Below are 25,590 nucleotides of genomic sequence, written 5' to 3' on the forward strand. Positions count from 1 at the left end.
CGGTGGAACTGTTTTTGCTTCGGTTTCAATTAGACGACAATGCTTTCCGCAAGGATTAACCCACCATGGCATCGCCGCGTAATCGTACTCTCGGGATGAGGTTCGCCATAAGTTGCTCTTGTGCTCTGTTCGGCTGTTCCAGTTTAGATTTGTTCGTCGGTGTGGTTGTGGTACTAGCGATATAAATAGAATCAGCGATGAATTGTACGTGAATATGTGCACACAGTGTTGTCTCGATTCCGTCAACTGCATAGTACATTTCGGAAAAAACGGTTTCCCAGGGTTTTTGTTAAAAAAAAACAGAAATTTTATTCACTTGAACTTATTATTGGAAAACAAAGCAAAACCAACGATTCCGAATTTTGAAATTCCTAACTTTTAGCGTACGTTCTTGAGTAACACATGATTAGGAACTAAAAACCAACTATGAAAATATACTTTCCCTTCAAAGAGAGTTTTGACAGCTAGCTTAACGCTCTATTCATATGGAACTCCAGGATGATCCATAATATTCGCTTCCCAAAGCACTCAAAGTATCCAGTTCATTATCGTGTCTGCTATTGCGAAATTAGACTTCTAGTTGCAGCTGCAAATTCCTTGCCATATCAATACAAGAATAATTTCTTATGACTAATTGATGTTTTGGACCGGAATTACTCCTTCGCTTGAGTCATCGAACCATCAGTCTCTTAGTACCTTTTCAACTCTTTCAAACACACAATGCGCCTAATCGAATCACGAAGGATTTTCCATTTAATAATGCCAAGTAATAGGAAATGTCAGAATTAGGACATTACTGTCCGAATAAATAACAGGAAATGTCTACACTTCGCTTACGATAAACAACACTGCCGTTAGCATTCGCTAGGTGGATTCAGCCATGACAAATTAAAGGGATTGCTTTCCCGCATGCTATTTTTTCGGTTTCATTGCTTCATAATAATATATCCGATTATAGTTTATAATCCGGCCTGTTTTTGCCTCTTGTTTCCAGACTTATTGGCGTACCCAGACTTATAGGTTAAACTTTCTCTTCAACCGACTGAAAGCAAAAAATAAAATGAAACAACTTCAGAGAATATTAAACTTATTATCTTCATTGTATTCCTGTAAATTAAAAACCTATTTTAATTCACCTAGCGGTGCAATTGTGCCTTTCTCAATCATGAATCACGAGAATGTGTGCGTTGTTTATATTCATTAAAAGCTTTTAAATGCATATATTACATTTTATTATTATACATCAACTGACAACTATATACAGGAAAATAAATCATTATTCGAGTTCTAAAATTTTGAAAAAGAAAAAACAGCTACGGTAATATTGAACTGAAAAAAGGTGCGAAATCGGCAAAGTCCCAAAAAGTCGATCTTCATAAAAAAAATTCATTTCGGGATAACATAAAATCTCGACGTTTCATGCATTTTAAAGATGTTTGGCATCAAAAATACGAATTCGATTTCTGAAATTTCATGGAGTCCCCCCTTTGAAAAAAAATTTTGAGTTCCGGCTTACATGGGAATTTCATATGTGACCGGACGGTTTAGTCTATATTTCCGGACCCATATAAGCGATCCGTATGAAATTTTATAAACATCTGTGGGGATATTATAGCTATCATTTGGGACTCAGTTCGTAAAAATCGGCCCAAACCATTTCCGGGAAACTGATGTGAGTTCGTCAATTTTGAAAGATGGCCGCTTTTCCCGGGCACTTTTGGAACCGTTTATGGTGGTCAATGTAGTCAACGAAAGTTTAGTTGGCCGTCGGTGACCTAGAACAGCAAATTGAAGTTGTTTGAGAGACATTTTAGCGAATTTTTTACCTATTTTGCTTTCATCGGAGTATCGGTTTGAATCGCAATTTGCTATGTGATCGCACGCCACAACCTGTAACTCCGGAACCGGAAGTCGGATCGGGATAAAATTTAATAGCCATTTACGGGACTAAGTTTGGTTGATTCGGTCTAGCCATCTCCGAGAAACCGATGTGACTATTATTCTGAACTTGGATATTTCTGCCGGGGCTTGCGGAACCGATGATGGTGGTCAATTTGACCAAAAAGACTTTGAATGGCTGTTAGTGACCTAGTACTACAAATCGAAGCAGTTGTGGTCACATTTTGGAAAAATTTTCACCATTATACATTCATTGCAGAATTTATTAAAATCGACATTTTCTGCGTAATCGTGCTCACCACCCTGTAATTCCGGAACCGGAAGTCAGTTCCATCAGAAATTCAATAGCAGCTTATGGGAACGTTGTATCTTTCATTTGAGACTAAGTTTGTCAAAATCGGTTCAGCCATCTCTGAGAAAAATGAGTGGCATTTTTGATCACATACATACACACGCACAGACATTTGCCGAATTCGACTAACTGAATCGAATGATATATGTCACTCGGCCCTCCGGGCCTCCGTTAAAAAGTCGGTTTTCAGAGCAATTGCAATACCTTTCTATTAAGAAAGGCAAAACGTGATTGTTACAGAATGCATGGCACATTATTAACGAATTGGGGAACAATTTTTTCCGTGTGCCGCCAAATTAAATAGGAATCTTATCAAAATAATCAGCATTTAGTAGTGTAGTCCTACGTCAACAGTTCGTATGACCTACAAAGCTATTCAATATCAAAGATGGGCGCTTTTGAGGCTGTGTGAATTAAACTTTATGCTGATGCAACGATTAGATCTCAGCATCAAACATCATCATGCTTTAAAATGTATACTCATGACAATACTACGATTTGAAGTGAACCACCACGAAATCTAAACATGTTAATCATTTGATGCATAGGGTAAAATGCCTATTTTCACCATACTAAGCAGGGTACCTCACTAATTCATCAATTTCTCGGCCTACAATCAATGGAATGCGTAAAACTTGACATCAACAGCTCTGCTTCGTTGTTAAGAACCAATATAAAAACATAAATGCGCTGAAGACAGTGAAATTCTCGTGTTTGAGTGCAACGAAAACTCGAATCGAGTGCCCCTCTGTTGCGCTACCATTTGACTCAATGCGTTGAACAAAGATGGCAGACACTGCTCTAACCAACGGCTTCAAATGGGTAGGGTGATAATAGAAACATGGCGAAAATGGGCTCAACACCCTATATAAAACAAAATGTTTCGAAGGGGTTAAACCAACCAAAACAAATTAGTTATATTTATTGCAAGATTGTTTATAGCGTAAGGCTAACCTAAGAAAAGTAAAGTTTGCTTCCCTTTCACTATACAGTGCGGCTACTGATACGCGATTAATAAACAACACTACAACTGCCATCGCATATCGCTATAGCCACAGTGTCGCTTTAATTAGCAGTCACTCAACAGCAGCTGAAGCAGAGCAACTCATCTCAGTCCAGGTGGGATAATTATTGGCAGGAATTGTTGACATTTTAGCGAACTTCTGGCGCGGAAATATATGCGGGGGAGGACTTTGACAACATGTCGCTCGCTTCCGTTTCTGTGTTCGAAAAAAACATTTTTATTACCGGAAATTGTGCCGCTTTGACGACACCGAAAGGTCGTCCAGAATAAAAAAATCCACCAACGACAAACTTGCTAATGGGAACAGTGGATGTAAGCATAAGTGTACTAATCAGGTCACGTGAGAAAATATAAAATTTTAAGTAGTCAAGTGGAGCCCCGTGTTGATGTGAGTATGTCAAGAACAAGATGAAACACACGTGAGCGGGATGCCGTTTTTCATTTAGTACTGCTTATATGACCGAAAAAAGGACCCGTTCCGTTACAATGTGGTTGAACTGCATCCTGTCAGACAGAAGCGCAAATTAGTGTGGCGACCTTTGACCGTTCATACCGGGGGCAACGGAGCAAAGGGGCCATTTATTATCGATTAGTGCTTTAATAATTGAGCACAGGAATGAGTTATTGAATCTACATCTTTGTGTGTGCTTTGTAGAACACTCCCCACGGGCTGGGTTATCGATGGGGTCATCTTTCGGAAGTGAAAGCTGTAAATTATCTTAATAGTATAGTGTCACGCTGGACATTTAATTGGGTCACTCTTGTTGGTTTCAGCAGTGAGTTTTGTTGCATTTGTAGTGCAGTAGCATGACCAGGTCAGAGATAATATTTTTATCTGTGATTAGCTACGTAGTTTTCATTTAATACATATACATGCCCAATCTCAAGTCATGCAGATCGAGAGTTTAACATTTTACATCCACTTATTGTGTCATTTTAATATCTTGACATTTCCATTAGTTTTTTATGCGAATAAATAATTAAATCGGAACATTTCTTCGTCAGTTTTACAAGACTATTCAATTTCATAATTAAACATTTGTTTACCAATTGTTGTTAATCTACTTCCAGCAGAATTTTCTTCTTATCAAACAGAAAAATTACTTCGAACTATTCGTATGATGATTTCGGGTGTTTCAATAAACAGTTCATTGGATATAGAAAACAGTTTTAGAAACCAGATTAAAAAGCAGCTCTCTTGTTATTCATTTTTAATGTAGATATTGTTTCTTTTCCATCTGCTCAGTGCGATGACGGTTTCGCTGTGCAAATAGCGGTTTCGCTGTGCAAATGGGGGTTTCGCTATGCAAACGGCACTCAAACCGACATTCAGCACTTCTACTATATTTCAACCAAAAGACAAAACCAAACTTTGAACGTGTTAAAGATTTCAATGGGAATAATGGAACGCTTCTCGGCTATGATCAAAACAGCAGAGTTTCACTCGGATAGATTCAAGGTAGTGCTGACAAGCTGAAATCAAATAATTTTGCTAGCTACAAACACTTCAAGAAGGACTGCCGTGTCTACATCCCGGCTCGAGAAGTCGAGATTGACGGAGTGCTCGTCGATAAAGTTTAAAGATATACTACTGTATAGAATCAGGAATTAGAATATATTAGCTAGATTGGCACGAAACAAAAAGTTTTTGTTCAAATGCAAGTTTGCAAGCTACACCAATGGTTGACAAATTCGAATGCAACCCAAGAGCGAATCTTGTGCTTTATCCAACTTATAGATAGTGGTAGAACTGGTTCTGGACCAACGAATTCAGTCGCAGCGCCCGCTCTAGCCATTCATTTCCAGTGATACCGGAATAACCAGGAACCCATAGAAGATAGTAAAGCGTAAAGTTCTTCGATTTGAGTTCGACATGCTATTACTAATTTCGATCCCAAATCTGTCGAACTAAGTACTTTCAGGGCAGCCTGACTGTGAGTGCAAAAATAGATTCTTTCACCGAAAATTCCCTGTTGAAGTACCGAAATGTACACCACACAGAATTGCAAAGATTTTTGCTTGGCATGCGGTACAGTATCTACCAAGCAAGTAAGATTAGTTTAATCTCATTTGACGACGATAGGCAACAGGATCGGCTCGGCCCTCCAACAAAGAACCGTCAGTGTAACAAACTACGTATTCTTCAAGTTGTCACTCCATCAAGCCAGACAGCCTTTCCATGCGAGGAGTAATCCTCATATTGTAAGTGTTAAAAGGAAAACTACATATGAGTGTAAGGTGAATGGGAGCAAGTGTATATTAGTCCCAAATATTTGGGCCACCGTCTTATGTGGCTAGTTGCATGATCCATTGGGATACTGTACCAGAGCCCAGTAACGTTAAGAAACACATATATTGGTTTTATACATGACACCCGTGTGCCAGTACTGGTCTAACAATTGTTGAATAGATCCACTGAATGTACGTGGTTTTGATTCCACAAGATTTTCCAAAGGCCCGTCTACATTGGCTGAAGACCATGCAAGCTTTCTTGATTCTGAAATCTATTAACTGATAGCGCAACATCAAGGCAGCATTGCTCAACAACACATAAAGCTTGCTGCATCAAATCAAAAAGTTTGTTAATACAAATACCAGTGATCATTATACGATAATCATCGACGAAGCAATATATTGGAATCCCAAGCTCATTAAATTTCGCCAACAAGCCTTCGGCGACAAGGTCCCATAGAAATGGTGACAGCACACCACCTTGAGGGCATCCGCAGACAGTCAGTTTCCTTATATCTACTTGTTTTAATGGTGAACAAAGATGTCAGTTGCTAAGCGTGTCCCCAGTTCGTGATACATAAAGGTTCATGACCTCGTGCTGCTTCCAAAATGGATTTGAGAGACACATTGTTGTAGACAACATTGTGTAACAGGGTGGTAGTAGACGTGTTTTATTGCATGCAGCGAGTGCTTGCCCAATCTATAATCCCGAGTGTAGTGGCCGATCAAACATTCCACTGATTTGAGTAGGAAAGAGGTCAGACTGATCGATCTAAAGCTCTTTGTCTTCTCATAAGTAACACGCTCACCTTTAGGATGAATTTTACAATTATTTTATGCCACAGCAATGGAATGTATCCTGTTGCAAGGATACAAGTAAGAACTTTTTTCAAAATATGCTTGAAGTGTTCACATCCTCTTTGAAGTAGAACTGCAATGATTCCGTCTTTTCCTGGAGGGTGATACGGACCAAACTTTAAATCGTCCATTTGATCGATTTGATTGTCAAAATTCTACAAGAACTCCCTGAAAAGAACTCTGGGACAATCGTCAGGCTCCGTACAGTCTGGAAAGTATGTGTCAAAAACACAGTTGAGTACTACACCTTCGTTAGACGAGTATTCACTATCTAATCGAACTGACATGAGCCTCCCGATTTCGAAAGTAACCGATTTAATCTGCTAGTCTCGTTGAGACTTGGGATATTTGTGCAGAGGCTTTTCCAACCACTTCGCTCAGAGGATCGAAGAGCATCTCTGTATGCTTTGCGAGCCAACTTAAATGCTTCCGATCCGTCCCTGTGTCTGCGATTCGAAACTCTTCTATATAACTTTTTGAATCGACCTAGTTCGGTATTTCACCAAAAGGTTACTCTAGAAGCCCGCTTAACTCGAAGCGGATAAGCCTCTTGGTATACTGCTACAATGATAGAGTTTGTTTTATCCACTACCTCATCCAAGTCACTAGGAGATTCAATCGTCGGTAGATACCCATAAAACCTAGTCCCCAAGCCCGTAGATGTCCCAGATCGTATGTTTGGGATTACAATATGTGATGATATCTGGCGAGGCGTTTAAATTATCAAACGCTCTCAAGGCTCCTTATATACTAGCCTATTTGCCAACTAACGCGTATTACCGTCAGAGCAGCGAGGTACATCTAACAGCTCTTCTCTGCCAGCACATGCAAATGTTGGGCAATTTCCTACTTTAAGTATGTGCAGATTTGTATTTCTTAAGTATTTCATCAATTCGGTGCCGGTGTGTTGATATCTGAGCTATCCTAAATTATGTGGTGAGCATTTACATCACTGCCGATTATGAAAGGAAACCCATTTCTACCACAGTATGATGCAACCCTTTTGAAATCATCAGAAAGCGATGATTCATTATTCGGCGAATATGACAAACAGTCGACGCATTTCCTGATTATGTTATCAACACTAATATTCACTATGACAGCACAAGTATCGCGAGTTGTGAGGTCGGATATAAGACATGCGTCACTATTCGCAAGTCTACATGCACGAGGCATTTCACGTAAATTTATCAAGCCATTTTTGTTGAAAGCCACGAATACGGGGCTAAATAGCTTTCCAACTTAGAACTTTACTTTACAGAAATACAGTTCTTGAACGAAAGCTATGGAAGCTTTTCCATCCTGTCCAAGACGGGATAGATTCATAGTTGATGTACGTTTATTCTGAAGATTAATTTGAGCTACTCTAACCAATCACAGCACTACAAATATCATCATCAACACCAAACACATTGGCTTATAATCACCTATAGTGAACCCCAACGTGGGACATGGCCATCATTTGAATCCCATGATATGCGAAGAAACAAACGTCCACTGGGTCAGAGAATCACTTAACACAGCAAGACCAAGACCCACGACAATCCGTGCGCGACTGGCATATTCTAGTCCTGTCAACCATTTAGTCTTCGGCACGGAGAAACACTTTGACTTGAAGACTCCTGTTTTCAGTCGCCTCTTACGACATGGGAGCAATTCTTGATACTTCAACCCGCCGGATGCCAGACGGCCTCTAGTCTGCTTTTGTCCGGAGAAAGAGAATACTGTTATCAACCTTCTAGTGGACCACAGCCCCGAATCAAACGATATTCTGAGCTTTCAACTAGTACCTTTGCGGTCTTTTTCCAATCCAACTACTTGATTAAGATTTCAATAAAATAACGGATCGCTTCTCGGGTATGATCGAAATCGGAGAGATTCACTCGGATAGATTCAAGGTGGTCATCATAAACTGAAATCAAATGATTTTACTTGGTAAAACACTTCAAGAAGGACTCTCATGTCTACATCCCGGCTCACGAAGTCGAGATTGACGGGGTGCTCGCCGATAAGAGTTTGATGTGTGAGAATCTACTAAAGTACGGGGTAGGCTGTTTCGGGGACACTTACTCCAGTCGGTGAAAATACTGGATTACAACTGTTTGCATTCAGTTTAAATCAATCGTAGGGAATCGAATGAAGCCATATCCACAATTGTTTTCAGGTGACCTTCATTGGGTCAACTATGACTTATGCACCAGCTTTGTCTGCTTGTCCGTCTGTTTGAATCACTAAACATTAACTGCCACTACACTACTGTAGCACACGAAAAAATAGGCATTTTTAGGAAATTTTTCTAGACGCAATAATGAGGTGAATCGAGATCTTGTCAAATGGGATTTATAATACTAGTTATGAAGCACAAAAAAATATGCTTTCAAGTAATTTTATTACATGATGGCGGCCGTGCAATCTTTCCCGTGGGTGCCTTTTTTTTGGGGAAAAGTCTTGTTTTTGAAAGAACGCTAAAAATGTCATAAAAATCGATGCAAAATCTTAGATTAAAAACATTAACAAAAAAAATAAAATCCTACGTTCGTCGCTGGAAAAATCAATTTTGAATATACTGTAAAAATTTCAAAACGATCAAAAATCGTTTGTTCGAGTTATATTTCCGGCCAGCTTAAAAAATGTGGTTTCGAGAAAAACATGCTTTATATTAGGTCTTGTGTCCTTAGTCACAAAAAAATTGTCTTGTCTAAAATCTTTCCCATTTGGGAATTTTTCATAGTACCAGGCTTTTGGTTCTTATGCCAAAAGACGGTGTCGGTTCACATTCCTCGTCGGCAAACAGAACTTCTGTGTTTACTATCGAGACATCACTCGGTATAAGCCAGTTGTTTAGCGTTCACGCAAGACGTGTGAATTTTTTTGATTTTAGTGTCTAAGTAGCGCCAATTTGGTGCTGGTTTGAACTAATCTAACTAGCATTATGTTGGTTGGTGTTAGTTACTGACGAGGAGAATCTGAAACACTAAAAACTATACTCTGTGTTAGGTGCTTATGCACCAAAAAATATGTTATTGTTTTGTTCAAAATCTTTGCATGGTGGAAGCGTAAAACAGTACAAGTGTGGAATTTTCTCTCGGATACAGGAAAAGCTGTTTCTGAAGTTCTTAATCAAGTACATTTTAACAAACAAAACATGTTTCTCTTGATTTTTTTTTATTTTGTGATTTTTTGATAACAAAACGGCCGTTTCAGGATATGAAGTGAGTTTTTTTGAGATTCGCATCGAGTGGACACATGGGGGCGATTGCTTTCAAATTACTTTCATATTTGTGAAAAATGAAAAGAATTTGATCGAAAATTTCGTTTGTTATTTGTAAAATTTTTATTCTGATTGTCTATATAAAAACGCTTTTAATCCACCTAACAGTGTGATGAGACATTTCTTATAACTCTTATCACTCTCTTCGGATATTATATCGTTTGAGAACATTTAGAACTTGATGCTTCGCGATGTTTTTGATAACACATACTACATGGGATAGTGGCAGGACTCAGAGAATCGCTCAAATCAGCATAGGACAACATCAGTGCTAGAAATCTCAAACCAAATCAATGGGAAAGCGAAAAAATGGCCCATAAAATAGACATACCAACGAATTATTGTTAACGCTCTGTTAATAAAATATCTAAATTGTGGTGGGAAAACTGAATTTTCCTAAATGGGTTATATATTGTACTGAGCCAAAAAAATCGATTTTTTTTTTTAATCGATTTGAAGTTTATACTTTACTCAAATTTCCAACGCGACTGAGAACTAAGAAATCAACGCTTTTTCTTGAAAAGGGCGATACTAGCAGTGATATCATTCAAAGAAAATCAACAGTGAATATTTCCAGACTTGGTTTTATTTCATATTTAAGAACTATTGTGTTTTTACATCCTAGATTACATGATTCAGTGATCGAAACCCAAAACTTCATAAAGTATTTGAAATTATTAAATTAAAATTTGTTTTTGCTATTGAAATTGACCAAATGATAGTATCGCCCCTTTGGCGATTGTTTACTTTTTCGGTCCCACCTATCAGCATTGAAGTATCGCCCTTACGGTTTTTTACAATAACTACCGTACTACACCACCGATTTCGTCCGTGTTTTTTCAATAGCGATCATTGTTACTATTTACAGGTGGTAGCAGCTTGATAATCCTAAAAAATAACGAAAATAACAGTTTCGCCTCTAAACTGCTAGCAAAAAAAGTATCGCCCTGTTTGTTTGCATGGAGCGTGGAGGGCGAAACTTTAAATAAACAAAGAAAAATACAGTTTCGCCCGTTGTATTTTTTTGCTGTAGTTTAAGAAAGCAATATCGTAGAATCAAAATTTTTAGGTTAATTTGTTGCGTTTCAAAGCTCTCATTCGCATGTATGAAAAAAGCCATATGTTTACATTTGTAAGTACCCTTTTCACAAAAATGCGTTGAAATGAAATCGCAGCTTTTGATATCACGCTATCTCTGAAGTGCATGCGTGCATAGTTCCAAATTTTACTTTGACATCGACTTTTTCTAAAGGTGACTTCCCAGTAGTATCCTTGATTTGAATTATTATCGCTAATCCTAATGTCAACGAACAAATAAAAACCTCTCGAAAACGAACCGTTTGGGAAAATCATCATCATTACTGGAATTTTCATTTTTATGAAACTTTTCGATAACCTTCCGTCACTTGCGTTAATGCACTGGGTGCACAGTGCTCTGAAAATCTAGCGAAATCGTCTTAGGGCACCAGCGGGTCTAATTCAGAGCTGTTCTGCGCGGCGAGTTTAATCTGTAAAGAATACTAAAAATTAATTTCTATTCCATAATTTTCAGTTCAGCAATTCGAGAGATCGTGCTCACCGCAAGCCATGAAAAATAGACTACGTTGTGAAGCGATGGTCACTATTTATTAAAAAATCGCGGTTAAATAAAAAATAAAACTATTAAAAAAATTCAAATAGTTTATAATTTTCACAAACTTATTAGGAAAAATTGCTTTCGTAATATTGTGTAGGAAAAAAGCTGAAAATTTCAGTATTTTCTCTATCTGCAACATATAAACCCTCAAGTATACCAATTAATTGGTATACAAATTGGAATAGGCTCGCCAAATTTTGGAAGAAGTCGATAAAATAACCCTTTGAAAACTACCAAAAAATTGTTGTAGTTCGATGCAATAAAAAAATCCCCAAAAATGAAATGTATCTATTAATGTGAAACACAGTGAATAATACATACAATAAAGACCCATTTTTATCAATCTCATGGTGTATTTTAGGCTGACATTTAGGACATTGACTAAATCGGGCAATTTTTTTCTTTATAATAAACTGAAGCTGTTAAAATAATCTTCCCGTCCCTTGATGTAATCTGATAACTATTTCTGATTATGATGAAATTTTTATTTTTGAATATTTCCATCTTCATGATAAGGAAAACATGCTCAAGAAAGCATTTACTCGAATTCAGTCTTGTTCGTCTGCTAGAGCCCATCAAACATATGTTCATATTTGGCTGATAAAATCTGGGTTTCAATGTATTATAATAGATATTCAGCATTCGAAGAAGTTTCTTGTGAACGAGTGTAGAACGACTTTGTTTCTACTTACTTGAAGTCAGCGGCGTAGCCAGAAATTCGGTTTGGTGGGGGTTTGGTGAAAATCGATCTTACTGTCCAAACGGCATAATTCCGAAACCGTAATTTTTGAAGTTTTAAAATTATGCAGAATTATTTTTTCAGAAAATAGTGAGAGAGTTCGTGTCTTTAGGGAAATTTTTGAGACTTTATTGTAGTCATAACCTGAGAAAATTCACCATAAATACTTCTTGGACGATGTACCGTCAAAATTATTTTATCAAATGATGCGCTGTTTAACGTTTGTAAAACTAATCGAAGATACTAAACCTCCGAAATTGGCGGTTTCAAAATGATGCTATCTTGACCTTAAATTACTGTTTTTGAACATTTGACCTATACATATAATTGGTCATATAACAAAAATTAAATGCTCATCAAAATCGATCAGGAACTGCTAGAGTCGAATGGACATCGTCATTTTTCATAAATTTGTCTCTACATTCGGAAAGTGTTATCCTCGTTATTAATCATATTACGTTTTGGTTTCAACTCGACGCATTCCCAAAATAAAAACCGGTTTTAATTCACCTAGTGGTGCAATTCTGCTTGTCTCATTTGTCCAGACTACGATTCCATGGCTGGTTATGTTCAATACAATGGTGGAAATGAATATTACGGCTCTATCCCATTTGGCATAATGTCATTTGGCATAATGCCCTTTGGCATAATGCTATTTGGCATAATGACCATTTGGCATAATGACCATTTGGCATAATGACCATTTGGCATAATGTCAATTTGGCATAATAGTCATTTGGCATAAAGGTTATTTAGCATAATGGTCATTTGGCATAATGCCATTTGGCATAATAGTCATTTGGCATAATGCCATTTGGCATAAGGGTGATTTGGCATAACCAATTAGCACCCAGCATTTATAGAATGTGCGTTATGAGTGCAGGGAGAATGGTGATTGACGGTCCAGGAAAGATCAACCTGGTCTACAATACATTCGACTAGTTTATTTCGTCTGCGATTTACTATCGAGGGGAGTACTGCACCTTCCCTTTGGTGTTTGCTCCGATGACAAGCAAATCAGAATCTCTCGATAGAGCAGTATTGTCTAAGCTTATCGAAATTGCTGATGAGATCGACGTTGAATTGCATCCAGAAGTGATTTTAACAGATTTGGAAAGGCTCTTATCAATGCGTTTGCCGAAGAGTTCCCTGGTTCAAGGCATGATGGATGTTTTTTTTCATTTAAGCATGAACTGGTGGAAATATATCCAACAAAGTCGTTTGTTGCAGATTTTCTACTAAAATGAAAACTATTTTAATACATACAAAAAACCTGTTTTAACCAACCTAGCGGTTCAATTGTGCCTTTCTCATTTCTATAAACTACGGCTTGGTGGCAGGTTATTTTCAACATAATTGTGGAAATATCCATTACATTCTTAGTACACTTTGCACTTATACGCAATGGCTTGCCAGCCACGAACTTGATGAGATACGTGTCGACGGTGAAACACTTGAAACAAAAAAAATATCATACTTAATTAGCCTAATCAGCATTAATTCAATGTTATCTGCTTGCTAACTCATTTTGTCATGCGAGGGTGGGTGTGTGAGGAGGACAAAAATCCCACGAACGAACGACTCCCCAGCTTAATTTGGTATGCTTTGTGATATGGTGGTGGTTTAAAGAGGGTTGAGAGCTGGGTGGGGTGTTGGTCTGAGGGGTGATTTATGGGGATTTTAAAGGGAGGGGAGTGAACAGTAGAGGGGAGGGGGGTAACCCCTTTCCGTATACCCTCAACTACGCCCCTGTTAAAATCCAGAAACCTTATGCCAGCCAAAAAAAATTATTAGGATTAGGTTGACGGTTTTCAGAGTGATTTCATAACCTTTCTATATGAGAAAGACAAAAATGTGCCAAAATCGAAAAAAGGAAATTTCGGTCATTTTTTTTTTTGAGTTTGCATCAAATCTCGACGGCAAGTCATGCACCTTAAAGACATCTGTCATCAAAAATAAAAATTCTATTTTTAATGATATTGGACATTGGAGTCGTCTGGTGGGTCGCAGTGCTGGTCTGATGCATATCATCAAAGAACTGAAACTAGAGGAAAAATTTATCGCTTCACAAATCTTGACGCATATGTCACTAATCTCCGAGAAGAAGCGTCGTACCAAAGATCAGATAATTGATGCAAAACTGTGCAAAAATGTTACGAACTTACAAAATTTTGATACTATTGATTATCTTCAAGCAATAGCAGCAAATCTGGGCTCGCAATAAAGATGATTTTTTTAATTAAGTTTTCTAATCCCTATGACGGTTAATACGAATAAAATCATTGAATATAATTTATTTTGTTTTAATTTGCACATAAACTATTGAAAGAAACAAAACCAGAACAAATGCTTAGTTTACTGAATTTATTTTTTTTTTAGGATTTTAAAAGTAAAATTTGCTTTGAGTAAGATGTCATAAATTGTGGAAATATGAAATTAGGAATTTGCAAACTTTCGCATTAAAGAACAGCTCATAATTAAAAGAAGGATGAATTTTCAGTAAAGTATGTCATTTATCTTTCAATAATTAGTATAAGTACAGACTAGATAGTTCGGTATAAATCATTGATGATTTTCCCTTCTTTTAAACATGAGCTGTTCTTAAATAGAAAGATTGTCAAAATTTCTATTTAAAATTTACATAAGTAGAATGAAATCCTTAGATGCTAGCTTGTCGTTAATCTAATGTTCACTTTGCCAAATACAAAAATATACCAAATAGAATATGCCAAATGGCGTTATGCCAAATGGTGTTATGCCAAATGGCGTTATGCCAAATGGTCTTTATGCCAAATGGTCATTATGCCAAATTGCTATTATGCCAAGTCACCTTTATGTCAACTGACTATTATGCCAAATAACCATTATGCCAAATAACCATTATGCCATATGACATTATGCCAAATGGCATTATGCCATATCACATTATGCCAAATGGGGTAGAGCCGAATATTACATGTTCAGTACGATTTGCACATACATTCAATGGATCGACAGCCACGATCTTGAGATACTATGTGAAACTGAAACATCGCTTGAAACCAGCGGCAGATCATGGAGAAAGATCCGGGAGGTCCAGGTCCTGCCGAAATTTTTCAACTTGTTAAGACCTAAGTCTAAAAAAGTCAATTTTTGTCAAACATCTCAATGTTTCATGCATTTTAAAGTCATTTGGCATCAAAAATAAAAATTTGATTTTGAAAATTTTTCATTTCAGTTTATATGGGAATTTGCTGCGTGATTGCACTCTTCAACTCGTAACCCCGGAACCGGAAGTCCAATCAATAAAAAAATCAATTGCAGCCGATGGGAAGGTTGTACCTTTCATTTGAGACTAACTTTGTGCAAATCGGTCCAGCCATCTCTAAGAAACAGAGGTCACATTTTTTCCACATACGCACATACATACACACACAGACATTTTCCGATCTCGACGAACTCAGTCGATTGGCATACGACACTCGGCCCTCCGGGTCGGGATTAGATTGTCGAATTTTAGAGTGAATGAGAAAGGCAAAAACATTTTTAGCAAATGTTGAAAGTTATGCATTTTTCTTGGTGAGCTGTTCTATGTTTCATAGACATTAAATCAATTTTAACTTCGCTTCCTATTAAATAAAGACCCTTATTACAGTACATCTCTACAAAAACTAGCTCAATTTGAAAATAAATCTGAGGATTATGATTGATTACAGAGCTTTGGAATTTTCTATTGGAATGTTTTCAGGCAGGAATTTGATATTGATGCTATTAGACAACTGTGAAATCAAGACCAATAGATCAGTTACATATCAGGAGGACCCCATTCCGACAATTTATCAAAAGTCCTCATGATGTTTAAAACAACAGGTTATCAAACTACGGATCAGATAATTGTTATTGTAATATTGAATTAAATCAGTCTGCATCAATAAATTTTCAACTTCAATTCAATATTTTTTTGGGTGTGGGGGGGGGGCGGTGGTTGTATGGTGGTCAACCCCAAAGCCTTCTCTTGGCTACGCCGTTGCTTGGAGTTATTTATTTCGCTTCTCATTTTCCGATATGTTTCAGATCGATCCGATGGTTATAAGTTAGAAAAATTGCGGTCAGAAGGTTCGCACAAATGAACATTTTTGCACTGATAGGTTATCAAGTTCCTTCCAGACAACTTGGAAGAGTTCGGTGATTATTTCTAGTTGTAGATACAAAAATGAAATACAAAATTCGTTTTATCGAAATACTGTTTGGCTTATTTCAATGGATTATTACTATATTGAACAATAAATAGGCGACAAAGTGTAATCCACAAACAACAAGCCATAACTTTTAAAGTATTCAAAATAGATATTTGAAGTCTTCAGTAAAGTTATTCGCAAAAGTAAGAGCTACAAATTTGCTGAAGACATCATTTCGATATAATCACTTCCAAGAAAATTTGTGAAAATATCTCACTCATAGGGTGATTAATCAGCAAAAGCACAATACCAAAAGAAAGGGCATATTGCCTCCATTATATTCTCCGAAGGTACTATTGACCTAAAATAAGCCGTTTTGGCGTTAATAATAGATTACATGTTTTTGGTCATATTTCTGTCAATGGGAAATGATAAAAATCTTTCGTCCGCATTTAATGTTTAATATCTCTTTTGATAATAGTCCGATTTCAACAATCTATAGCTTGTTCGAAAGGTATTCGTAAAGCTATCTAAAAACATATAAATTGTTAATCTATATTGTCAATATTTCGGCAGATAATTTAAAAAAACTGCAAAAAACGCCATTTTTACGCATTCAAACATTCATATCTTGGAAACTAAACATCGGAATCAAAAACAAAAATAATAGCGTTCATACTGTTTTTTAGTTCTTTCATTTAAAATTGGTTTGGATAAGATCGGTTCAGCCATTGCTGAGAAACACGAATGAGAATTTGTCCGTTACATACACACACACACAGACATTGTCCCAAATCGTCGAGCTGAGTCGATTGGTATATAGGACTCGGCCCTCCGGGCCTCGGAAAAAATCTTGAAAGTTTGAGCGAATTCTATACATTTCTTTTATAAGAAATGTAAAAATGACAATATATCGAAAATGCTCTACGTGTTCCATTAGATTATACATGTATAAAGATACCGTCAAATTTTAAAACAATCGATAAAGGTTTGTAACCGCAATCGGTCCACCCAATTTGCGATATGGTGTGAAAAATGCGTATACAGCTTTCAACGGTAGGTGGTTCCGTGATTACTGGCCCCAGTTCGTCGACGGGATAACGAGAGAAATATCGAGCACTATACGGAGCTCAGCTCGATGCATGCGAAACCGAAATTTTACTAACATGGAATATTCATACCGTCGAATTGTCGATTTAGCCAACTAGCTGTGTACGGCTTCCGCTTCGACACAAAAAACCTATCAAACCTATTTTACCGCGAACGAAACACCGATGGTGGCGATCTCATTTGCTCTATTATCATGCAACGATTAAATCACAAGGTCAGACCGAATCAAATTCAACTTGTTTAAGAAGCTACCTGGCTCTGCCATGATCCACTTCATTCATGAATTTATTTAACAAGTTTTTTTTAAGTATTGTTATCCTCACCACCGAGGAAACCGGCTAACTACCTCCGATCACAACTCGTATTGACCGATTACAATACTGTTTTGTTGCCGGAAATTGTTATAGAAAATTATCCTATTACTCTTCGGTAATTAAATGGAAGCAAATGGTTTCTTAACATCTTCAGATACACAATTTGGCCTTCGCAATGATTGATTATGTTCTATCAACGACCATGCGGTAGACTTGGGTGGAAAGCCCAAGTTCTACCAGCAGAAGGCAAAAGATTCTTCCCATTTCCTTTCGATCATGTCCATATGAGCCTGCCTAGTTCTAGTTTTCCGTTCTAAGTTTATAACTGATTCGCTCTAGAATACCTATCCGTCTTTCAATTTCATTGCTTTTGTTTCTCTTAGTCTCAAAATTGCCGAAAATAGCCAATAAAATCGATACAGTAAAGAAAAGAACGTTCGATTAGGTCGAAATTTAACTTTGTTGATTGTTCTCAGGAGACCATTTTCCGTATTTTAATGAATGCACCGCATTTAACGTGGGAAAGCATAGCACTAGCATTACAGTGACAATTTAGCCGTCTATTTCAATAGCCTTTGATGTACAGTTTAATTGCTAATCTAAAGCTCCGATTATGACTATGAGAATCTTTCCTAGTTAGGGCTTCCGTTTCTCAAAATTTCTAATGAATACCCACATCAAGTTCGAACTTTTCAGATATTTTATCATTTTTTTTTATCATATAACACATCGACCATATAACCAAGCAAACAACCGATAATAATCCAATTTACTCGCTATGCTGTTCAATACCAACAGTACCGGGAATAAAACCGATAAACACTCACGCAACACAAACTCGTTCTCCCCTAATTTAATTTATTTACCTTCAAATATTTTCCCGCCGTCACAGCTCACTGCTGCCATGTTGTAATCTATTTGTTTCTTCAAACCCATTACAGGGCTTCGTGTGGTCTACTTAACCCGAACAGCTGGCCAGAACGTTCGAAAATTGATCCATCGAAAGGGACACCGCCTGCGACCGCAGTAGGACTGCATCCACCCGACCACCAGTCATGCAATTTGGCTGGGCGTACGATGGGGTCAACGCTTCCGTGCCACGGAATACCGGACCAGAGTGTGCCGAATTCCTGACACCGAGCCGAAAGCTGCTGGAAACCGCAATTCTCCTTCCACTCTGTTTTCTTGCAATAAAACTATCCATCGCTCGGTTGAAGCCGATCACGTTTCGGCGGAATACAGCCTCGGTTGGAACCCCGCAGCATCAGGGTAGTCCGCTAGGGTTTCGAAGTAGTAGCATTAGTCATCTAGCCGGTAGCAGCAATCACAATCTTCAGCATCACTATCAACGAATCGGAGGTGGTGGCGGAGTGGGGCATCACCTGGAACCGGATCATCGGGAGTTGCTGATTCAGCAGCACCATCACCGGCGGTCTTCTTCGGTGGAGTACTGTAGCTGCCACCGATGCAGCAGCACGGTTCACAATGCCGCCCTGGAGGGGGAAGCACCCAACTGGGTCAAGCAGATGCTATTGATCACAATGACACTGACGCTAGGCGTCGAACTAGGCTTTAAATTCGCAACTAGGACTGTTATCTACATTTTAAATCCTTGCCATGTAACCACGTTGATGCAGGTAGGCCAATCTTGATTGTCTTGTGCTCTATTTACACTGAAATATGCTCGTTTTTCAGATTTATCTACTAGCTTGTAACAAACCGAGGAAGAGTACAACGGGGTTGTTCCGACTGCAGATGAACTACCTGAACGGTCCGCTGTTGGCGTTCATGTTTCCGGAAACGGACAGCCGACAGTTGCCACTTGAGGCGGCTATTTACTGGATTCAGCATGCGCTGATGTGTATCATACCGATTTATCTGATGAGAACTGGAGGTAAGCGTGTGATGTGGAAATATCGTTAAAGTTGAACCTATAACTTCATTCAATATTTTTTAGGAGTTTACAACATGGAAGCCATGAGCGACTTCACCTGGAATATCATAGGTTATGCAATATGCATCATTTACCATTTTGCCTTTCTGCAAATAGTTGCCATTGTAAGTATTTTGTATTTTTCTTTTGTGAATTGTAAGCATAGCAATGTTCTTCTATGTACATGAATATTTATTGGATTGTTTGTTGCTCGAACCCACGGAACCATATATTCTGGAATGTATGCAATAGACTGCCCAGAAAAAAAAACTAATTTTCAAAAACTCAATCGGCCCACCCCTAACTCGATTCCTAATCCCACCCGAAGTGTCTACTCCAAATTAGAACCTAATTGGGTGAATCTAGCTACCGAACCATCGTGCTCAAAATGTGTATGAGAATTTTCGACAATTTGCACGGAGAAGACCCACCTGCTTGCATTTTCACCGCTAGGTGGCACTGTATACATCAGATTATGAAAATTATGAATTATGATTATGAAATTTTCATTTTACATTGCATTACATAACAATCCCCAACAACCCTTCTCTTCTGCCAACTTGAATTATTTTCATTCTTGATACTGCGCGACGTACATGTATAAAAACACATTGAAAATGTAAAAGTGTGCACCTTTTCTCCAAAAGTTACTTAGATGTGTGTGTGTTGTTTTCAAGAAACTTGTAGTTTAATTAAAATAATATCATGCGCCAACATAGGAGAGAAGAAATAACCAATCAAAGCTCTTCATGCAAAAAAGACTGAAAAAGACTGGTTCGGTTTTTTTTCTCGGCATCGTTTCATCTGCCAGCAAAGAAAAATTCTTTTTGGTCTACTTTGGCAGCCAAATGGTATGAATGTTAGCCAACACCATCCTGAGCAATGTTCACGCCGAAGAGCAATTTGTTCAGCTCTACGTCACTTCGAATGGCCAGCTGCAGCAAACGGGACAAAACTTGTTTCCAGTTAATCTTGTTTGGCTGCCTTTCCTGCCAACTCCAATATTTCGACGGCGAGATTTTCCATTACGGCTGCCAACTAGACGGATGCTCTGGCACCGACACGCTCAGCGTAGTAGCCCTTTCTCAGCCGACGGTGGATTCGGCCAACAGGAAATCGGAGACCGGTATGAAACGAACGAAATTTTGGTTTTCCCTTCAACTTTCCTCTTTTACTGCATCCAGACATAGCGAGTGTATGTGTGGTGTAGCCAGCAAGAATATAACACACGAACGATACCGAACTCGCATACGACCCCCGGTTTTGTACTCGGTTCAGTTTACGTTCGAAGCCAAATAGGATGTCCATCGATTGAAATCAGATTACTTCCATCGTCAAAAAGGTGATGCTTCGAACAAAAACTGTTCAAGATTTGCGGTTTGGTGCATGTAATTAGCTGGAACCAATCAGAAATGAGCTTCAAGAAGATGATTTAAAATCGGTGTTTCCCACGCGTGCGTGTGTGTATGTGTGTATGATAATTTCAACTCGTCGGATATATAAATAATGGTTGGCGCAGAGATTTTTTTTAAATTTAATTCTTAGTTGATGGTTTGATAAAGACTAATTTGTTTTCCAAAGACAATGTTCTCCTGGAGGAAAATTGTTGTTCCAATTGGCCCTAGTTACTAGCACGGAACACTACAAACTAATTATTACAGTCAATCTGCGAGCCAGCTGAATCCTAATAATCATCTTCTCTTCCGATGTCGTAATGTAGTCTCGGGCCATTCAATAAAATTGAGTAATAGCGATTAAAATTGAGCACTGAAAATAAAAGTCGCAAGATCAGAACCTGCTTCGTAAAACCTGTTTAAAATATATGAGAATATAAAAATTGGAAATAAACTTCAAGCGTAAAAATCGAACAAAAATCTTTCAGCATAAGAATTGCTTTAAAAATTCTCACCCGTAAAACTCGGCAAGGTTCAGTATTAAATTCGATTAAAAATAAATAAATCGCACGCAGGAGCATCCGTATATCGTGATGTTCAAGTTTAAAGGCGACTAAAAAAATACTGCGTAAGAATTGGAAATGTGTTTTTTTCGGTTTTTATACTGAAGGTTTTTTACCCGACTCTTACAAAGGAGAATCCCTGTCCGATTTTTATACTTAAAGTTTTCGGTTTTTAAATTCTAATATATTTGAAGCATATTCTGTCCTTGCGACATTTATTTTCGGTCGCTCAATTCTTTCTGTTCAACATTTGTGGCTTGGTGCACGAAATTAGCGGTAACCAATCACGAACTGGCTTCGATCGGGTGTGTTAAAATCTGGCTTTTCGTTGTGTATACTACCTTCTAACCATCAAAAATGAAAATGCTTGCCTCTGCTAATAGTAGGTAACGACACTAACTGATTCATCCACTGTACAGCTCACAAATATTTCCTTCTCGGTAATGTACTGCCCTTTGAGAAGATGCTCCGTTCGCTCTAAACAACTCAACATGAATGATGATGAAACAAAGCTATAGGAGACCTATGTTTGAAACTTTTCATCATTGAAGTGTTCGGTTGGTGCACCATATTGACGGCTCTTGCTAATATGAGCTGAAAATTTTCAGAATTTCCGATTAGTTTTCGAAAGATTCTTCAAAACAGATTTTCGTTATTAATGCATCTCATACATACTCCAAAATGTAATTCAAAATTATTGACCATATTTTCGACAAAATGACAAAGAAATTGATTTAATCCATACAGTACAGCAAAAGATATAAGCGTTCCAAACTTGACACGACTTTTCTTCTGAAATTTAGAAAATGGTCCCCTTCATTATATTCATTGGTGTCGGTCAAAAATCGATACGAAGCAATTTTTTTTGGCAGAACAGAGAGTGTTAGGTAGTCAATTTTTATGTATTTTTCCTAAAATTTCGTTGCAAAATGTTGAAAATTGGGTGAGTGACAGTGAATATTCAAAAGACACCTCGATAAAATTATAACTTAAAATCTCTTAGACCAATCGTTCTGAAATTTTATATAGTCCTTCACATCATGCCCCAGGTTACTATGGAACTTTTTCAAAATTATTACTATTAGTATTAGTACTATTTTTACAGTAACAAGTGAGATGAATTTTTTTTGCAAAAATTGGATTCAAAATGCTACTGCTGCAATAAAAATTGTGGGTATCGTTCAATTGTAGCATTAGTATATAGAACTTGATGAAAATCGATGATTTTTCAAAAATAATATGTGAATGAAGTCAATGAATGTAAATACTAAAAGCACTTTTAAAGTGGAATAAATATCCAAAAACTTTTCTAACGGTCAAGATCATATTATTTCGAAACCATCAACTTGGAAGGTTTAACAACATCGAAGAAGCTTTTCAACATAAACAACGCTTCTTTGGATATAATAATGCTGGTGATTAAAACTCCTAGAAGCAATTGTGAAGAAATAATTTTTCAAGAAAAGTAAGGGCTTAGTGTCTAGCAACGTTTTTGATGTTATTTTAAACAACTTTGTTGGATAAATGATGGCTACACAAATGCAATATATCGATATAATAACGACATTCAAGAAATAGCTACAAAGACAGCCTTGAATGGAATAGAATGTAAATTTTATTGTACACAGCAGAAGAGATTGATCAGTTACAGCAATATCAAAATAACACGTTTTAAAGGTTTTCTCTCACATATAGTGTAATATATTCTATTATTATGAATACACAGAGTATTCATGTCTTCAATAAAATTAGTTATGGGTTGTTTTCAACAAAGTTTTGTTTTCATTTTGATTACATAGGGTCTTTCGGTTCTTTTTTCACGTTAGAAAAATGTATAACCTTAAGTGCGGGTTTTGGGAATCGAACCCAGGTGAGCTGCGTACACCCTGTCGGCTTACCAATACGCTTTTCCCGCCCCATTCAACAAAGTTTTTTGAAATGGCATTTTCAAAACTTTGCTGAAACCACTAAATCTCGAGTTAAATTTATTTGAAGAATAAATACAATATATATTACTTGCAGGAGGATTAACCGCCAAAATTATTTTATTAGAAGAGATACTGCTTCACGTTGTAATATTCTTCAAAGGTAATAAACATCCAAAGTTGCCAGTTTCGAAATAATGTGATCGTGACCGAAAAAAAATGTTTTCACGAATTAATTTTACTAATCTTGGCTATGAAAGCTCACAACTCCAGAGCGAGTCCTCTTATACAAAATGTTATTACACCATTCAATTCATAACTCAAATATACATCTTTTGTAACCACTAACTTGAAATATTTTGAAATCTTTTTTATTTTCAATATCCTGCCTATCCTGGCTATTTATATAATTGATAATACAACAAAATTCAAATGCTAATAAAAATCGATCCCGGCCTGCTAGAGACAATCGGTAAACGTCATTTTTCATAATTTTTTGTTGTTAATAACAAGTTTTTGTCTCCACTTTACTCGTTGACAAAAAAAACATTTTTGTTCATCAATCTTCGCTTCCCATTCGTAACATTGTCCCTAATCCATATTTCAGAACATCTCTTAAAAAAGAGCTCATGACAATTATGGGACCTTGGCTTAGAGATCAGTTATAAGATCCAATTCCCACAATTTTCCAAAAGTCCTCATGAGGAGGGGCAACGCCATTGCAAACAAGCAAACTTGCTTACCCTTTCCATCGATTCAGATTTGTTTGTAACTTGAAAGTGGATTTCTATGGTTTTTGTCGTACACCTGTTCGTGCGTCGAAACCATGGCTAACTATCAGTTTTGATCCGGTGATGAGTGTTAGTTTTGATCAAATATCTGCTACACTGCCATGTTTTTCAAGCCAAGATCTAAAACGTCTGGTTAAGGTCGATCTGCAATCGAAGGAATCGATTTCATACGACACAGGTATTTGATGTTCGAATTCGTTTTATTATCGATATATCCCTGGGGTGGAGATAGCGTAGTTGGTAAATCGATTGCCTTGTACGCAGCTCACCTGGGTTCAATTCCCAACCCCGTACATAGGGTTAGAGATTTTTCTAAAGAGATTTCTCTAACCCGACAAAGAGGCGAATGACCCTAAGGTTAAAATCTCTCTATAATCAAAATAAAAAAATTATCGATATATCATGGAACAAAACGTTTCTCATCCATCAACATGACAAAAACCTCACTTTTCTTTCATTTCTTGTCCAACATTTTAGCTCGATGACAAACATCTAAAGATCGAGACATACCCGTATCGTTTCTATTTAGTGTGGATCGAGTTTGCGGCAAAACGAGCAGAACAATCAGAACAGTCAGTGGGGTAGATAATTTGTGTGCCCGCAGAGATGTTGGCTCATGTCAGTTCAACACAATCGGGATAAGAATGCCGTATACGTGGTTTTCATGAAAATTGGCTTCTCTGATCTCACTTTACAATTTAACAATATACATGGGGGTAGGAGTAGCGTAGTTGGTAAATCGATTGCCTTGTACGCAGCGCACCTGGGTTCGAGCCCCGACCCCACACATAGGGTTAGAAATTTTCATAAGAGATTTTTCTAACCCGAAGAGGCGAATGACCTTAAGGTTAAAACCTCTATAATCGAAATAAAAAAAGATATACAACATTACAAAAATATTTTAACTGAATCTTATAAACTAAGACAAAGTCCATTTTTCAAAATAGTTATACACACTATTGAAAACATTGCACATCGTCCTTATGGGTTCTTGCTGACCGTACTGGGTGTGCTAAAAATTTAATCATAAAAAGTTATGCGATCTAAGGTTTCTGGGGGTACATTGATATTGATTTGGGAGATAGTATCTGGGGCAACAATTTGGCCAGTCAATATTTCCCAACAAATACCCCTCTGGATGTATTTCGTGTTTTGCCAGAGTTTCCAGACTACAGCGATCGATGTAAGGTGGTAGCTCTGCTGGGTCACGCCGCGGCAAAGTAGGGGAACATGGGGAGACTTGACCAAGCGCAAAATTTTATTTTCGGCTATGGCGTCTTCTATTCGATTCTTAATTTTTTTTTCAAAAATATTTTTATACTTGTTTCGATCCCTTAAGGTAATTTTGAAAGTTTGGAGTAAAAAATCTTTTCCTTGCAGATAATATTACGT

At 37.4% G+C, this 25,590-nt stretch overlaps 1 protein-coding gene across 4 annotated transcripts in view; it reads left to right on the top strand.

The window, feature by feature from the left end:
* Window positions 1-25,590, top strand: part of LOC131694329 (uncharacterized) — an 81,908-nt gene that overhangs the window by 51,881 nt on the left and 4,437 nt on the right. For all 4 annotated transcript variants that reach the window (XM_058982981.1, XM_058982984.1, XM_058982982.1 and 1 more), the window contains 3 exons: window positions 18,534-19,229; window positions 19,288-19,486; window positions 19,550-19,650. In XM_058982981.1, the coding sequence (XP_058838964.1) occupies window positions 18,648-19,229; window positions 19,288-19,486; window positions 19,550-19,650 (882 nt within the window). In that variant the 5' untranslated portion in view covers window positions 18,534-18,647. The remainder of the gene's footprint in view (window positions 1-18,533; window positions 19,230-19,287; window positions 19,487-19,549; window positions 19,651-25,590) is intronic.

The sequence above is a fragment of the Topomyia yanbarensis genome, chromosome 3 (genome assembly GCF_030247195.1).
Source record: "Topomyia yanbarensis strain Yona2022 chromosome 3, ASM3024719v1, whole genome shotgun sequence".
In the NCBI taxonomy this organism is placed as follows: domain Eukaryota; kingdom Metazoa; phylum Arthropoda; class Insecta; order Diptera; family Culicidae; genus Topomyia; species Topomyia yanbarensis.